The 4,198-nt window shown below is 37.3% G+C and overlaps 1 protein-coding gene across 1 annotated transcript; it reads right to left on the bottom strand.

Annotated features, from left to right (window-relative positions):
* Positions 1 to 749: 749 nt before the first annotated feature.
* On the bottom strand, positions 750 to 3,842 carry ZBTB34 (zinc finger and BTB domain containing 34). Its single transcript, XM_010285222.1, has 2 exons — positions 3,802 to 3,842; positions 750 to 2,461 (listed from the first exon to the last, which is right to left on the bottom strand). The coding sequence occupies exons 1-2, from the start codon at positions 3,840 to 3,842 to the stop codon at positions 940 to 942; spliced, it is 1,563 nt and encodes a 520-aa protein (XP_010283524.1). The 3' UTR covers positions 750 to 939.
* Between the last annotated feature and the right edge of the window lie 356 nt (positions 3,843 to 4,198).

Here is a 4,198-nt window from a genome sequence, read left to right as displayed (position 1 = left end):
TATATAGATATATCTATCTCTATATATATAAAAAGGTCAGCACCACAGGTTGTCCAGCTTGCATTCTAGACAACTAACAAAACCCCTCAACAATTTAACCATAATTTAATAGATTTATGGCATTTGGTTTACATGTTATAAAGCAAAGTTATTAAAACAAGGTAATTCACTTTGCTCACTTTTGCACACAAAGTAATAGTTTAAAAAAAAATGAAAACCAAACAACATTCTTTTAAAACCAAAATCATCCTCCCAAAGTCCAAGGTCCTAAATCCTAAGCAGAGAGGAGACCTAGCAGTTGAAAGAGTGGTACATGGTAAAAACCTTGACACACTTTCACATTCACCTCAACCAGAATAGGAAAAGTGAAAGCATTTTATATATATAAAGCAAATTTATATATATAAACAGACTAACTACCAAAAACAGTTAGTAAAAGCAAACATGTTCATCATGACACACAGAAGGAATCAAAGCTGTAACATTCTCTCTCCCCATTGTTGTGTAACTCATTACCAGCAACAGGATTTAGGAAATAAAATAAAGGGAGATTACAGCTTCGTTGTGCATCCAGCAGAGCTGCCCATCTTATACTAGTATCTTTCTCCACTGGAATTTGTGTCTTGACAGATCAACCAGTAGGGACACTTTAGCAGACTCTTCCTATACTTTCCCCAGCACACTGTCTTTGATGTTTTGAACATCTTCAAAAGTAAAAAAAAAACAACAAAACAACAACAACAAAAAACAACCACCCAGCCTACTTCAAAAACAAAGAATACTTATGTAGTCTTCTCCAGAAACCATTTCAAACTGATTTCCAGAAGGTCAGGAAAATTAAAAGGCTGTTATATTGTACTGAAGATTACTAAAAGAATAAAAGATTTAAAAAATACATTAGTAATGTGCTTGTTTGTGTTGCACTTAGAATGTAATATTTTAATCAGATGTGTTAGACATTGCATGAATTTCCATACTAGAATCCATAGCTTCAGAAGCTGAAGCATCATTATCTACTTTCTGTTCCACAAAAGCTTCTGTTCTGTCTGGAGACTCTACCCTGTTTCTTACTTCTGTTACCCCAGGGTGATTTTTTCGCAAATGCTGGTTTAGTGTACCCTGGAAAGGAAAACATTTTCCACAGATCTCACAGCGAAAGGGCTTGTCATCTGTGTGACCACGAATATGATACTCAAGTTGGTCCTTGCGGGTATATTTCTTCCCACAAAACTTGCACACAAAAGGAGTTATTCCCATGTGCAATCGCATGTGTCGATCGAGGCTCCCTTTCTGGTTGAAAGACTTTCCACAGTAAATACAAATTAGCCTCTCACTGTATGGATACCAATGACCTCTTGTATTTCTTTCCCGTGGACTATTTTCATATCCTGGGTTACTCACCATGGATTCACTGTCAGTCCCTTGCACCAAGCCCTGAACATCACTATGCAAGTGACCAGCGGATACCCGTTTTTGGCGTGCACGACCCCCTCTGAAACAACTCAGCATTGACCTTGAAGGACTCGTATTGCTCAGGTTTCCAAAGGTTTCAGACACACCTGTAGCCTGTGATGAAGCATGGGTAAATGAATAAACATGTTGTAAGACAGACCCATAGGAACCAACATTTACTGCCACCACTTGCTCTCCATCCACCATTTCAGTATGATATCCATCATCACCAAGGGAAGAGCTATCAGAGCAGCTTGGCCTGTCAGACTTTTCCATTTTAACTTTCACCTCTGCAATCTGACTTTCCCTTACTATCAGGTCTCCTTGCTCATGATCACCTTCAATCTGAATCTCATATTCAGAGATACTCCCACTGCTTCCTCGATCTGAATGCCCTTCTTCTTGCAGACGACTACGTAGAGTTTTGCCTGGAGTAGTTTCCATCCTAAGATCGCTGCCTGCTGTTGACTGTCGCACCTGAGAGCAATAAGGGGGAGATATCTCAATAGGATTGGCAAAGTAGCTGCTGTCTTTCACTCCATTGCGATTTTCTGAATTTTCTTCAGCACCAACAGTGACAGAGTCAACATCACCAACACTGATCTTTGAATGAATACTCTCCAGTATCTGTGTGCATTTATCAATGACGCACTGCATCTGTAGAAAGCTAGCTGCAGTTAGAAAACTAACAACATCCTTCAGCTGTAAGGACATCCTTCCAGTGTAACAAAAAGAAAGCAACTGTTCAAAAACATTGGGATTTTTAATAACTGGTATTGATAAGCCACTCATGGTGCTTAATGCTGAATGGTCACGGAAATAGGGAGAACTGGCAGCTAATACAGCTTTATGGGCTCGAAATGGCTGACCCTGAATATGCACAATTATGTCACATAGCTTTCCTTGCAAGCGGAGTTCATTTAACTGGCTCAGAACAGTGTTGCTGTACTCGGGCACATCAAACTGAATGAAACTGCTGCTGTCCATTTCTACTGATGTAAAGAGTAATCTGAAAGAAAAATGAGAAGATTTACAACTCAGAATGAATATAAAATTTTTCATTTAAAAAAAAAATGCTTGCACATGTTGAAGTTAATTCACCACACTGATCTGTTTAAGGTGCATTGCAACAAAACAGCTGGTATAAATACCTGATATAATACAAAAAGTAGAGTCTTAATCTACCCATTTCTTGCATTTCTATGATTTTAATTATCCTTCTGCAACATTCACAATTCAACTGCTCATAATACATCACAGGCTCCCTGAGACAGTCTATGTCCTAAAAGGATCTTTGTAATTTCACTCCCTGGCAAGAACTGCAGAACAGTACCCCCACCCTCCCAAAAGAATATTAATTTTATAGTCATTAGGCAAGTTAAAAACTTCAGAACCTTTAGTACGTCTTCAAGCCAGATACTACATTGATATTTGCATGGAACTGCAGTGTTAAATTGCCCAAGAGTGATTTTGGAAGGTACTTCATGAAGTTTGAAAAACCTGCTAAAGAAAACAGCTGCGTGTGTGTGTGCGCGCATGTGTGTGTGTATGCGCATGTGCACGTGTGTGTGTGTGCATACACACACACAAAAATACTTTAAAAAAACATTCCTTAAGTCTAGGTATGTCAAAATTATTTCAGAGGAGATGACTATACTATACCAGTGACATTTCTGTTTAAACATTTACCTTCTTAGAAAATAATCTCAATAGTTATTTTTAAAAAGTAAAAAGCAATCTTTCAATATTTACATCACAAAACAAGGAAATCCTAGTGAAAGGAAACATTTAGGTGTGGACTCAATTCCAAACTATTTACCCAGTGTGTCAGAGGTTCCCAGATAATAATGAATTGGTGTCAATATGTGAGGCAGCATTTGAAGGAAAAGTGTTTGAGCAACCCATGGACTTTCAATTAAATTTTTAAATTTCCTTTTGTGATTTTAATTATCTATTCAATAAAACATGATGTGAACTTTGAAGCTCATCTGACACAGCAGTGATTTCCTAGCCAGAATGATTTGACATTTAAATTCTAACCTAACTCAAAAGCCATGGGTACACAAACTTGTCTGATACACTGGGAAACGATGTTTCAAGAGGCTTTAGAGAAATGTATACATTTCAAAACAAGATCTAAAGAAAAGCACTTTACAAATTTTTCATAAATAATTATCATAAGAAGCACACACACAAAATTGTCCCCTTGAGAGTGTCTATCTGTAGCAGACATCACCTTACATTTCCAAGACTGGGCCCCTAATCAAATGCTCAAGAATCTTCAGACTTTTATTGCTATTCTTGTTCTTATTAATGCAGAAGTCTAAACATATCATATTGCCACCATACCTGCTTTTCCAATTGAACAAACAGATCTCAACATCATCCATTGACTTCTGATGCAGGAAGCATGTCCAATGTATCACAACATACTAGTGGATTTTTTTTTTCTATTTATGTCTTATGTTACATGCTGTAATGGGACATATGAACAATTTAAATCAAATTATGCAAATTCAGGCACTCTAAAAACAAAATAAACAGGTAGGAACACGATAAAAAGCCTACAAGGAAGAACTGGAGCTGCATCAGCTGCTGTCACTTAAAACTAACATTCACAATCTTCACAAAGGTTCTCTTCTTTTCAGCAGAGAAACAAGACAGCAAGCTTCCTGACTTGACTAATATTACATCTGATTTAGAAAACTGCCAAAAACTCTTACAGAGCATTTAACATCAGGTTATC

Source organism: Phaethon lepturus, unplaced genomic scaffold (assembly GCF_000687285.1).
Source record: "Phaethon lepturus isolate BGI_N335 unplaced genomic scaffold, ASM68728v1 scaffold53744, whole genome shotgun sequence".
Classification (NCBI taxonomy): Eukaryota; Metazoa; Chordata; class Aves; order Phaethontiformes; family Phaethontidae; genus Phaethon; species Phaethon lepturus.
Note: the sequence above shows the minus strand (reverse complement) of the source record. Positions and strands in the feature narration are given on the sequence as shown.

What these genes read in the sequence shown, in the direction of transcription:
- ZBTB34 (XM_010285222.1), bottom strand. Translation starts at nt 3,842, where the DNA reads ATGGATGATGTTGAGATCTGTTTGTTCAATTGGAAAAGCAG. An exon ending in TTGTTCAATTGGAAAAGCAG is followed by an intron (nt 2,462 to 3,801) that starts GTATGGTGGCAA and finishes TTTTTCTTTCAG; the next exon opens with ATTACTCTTTACATCAGTAG.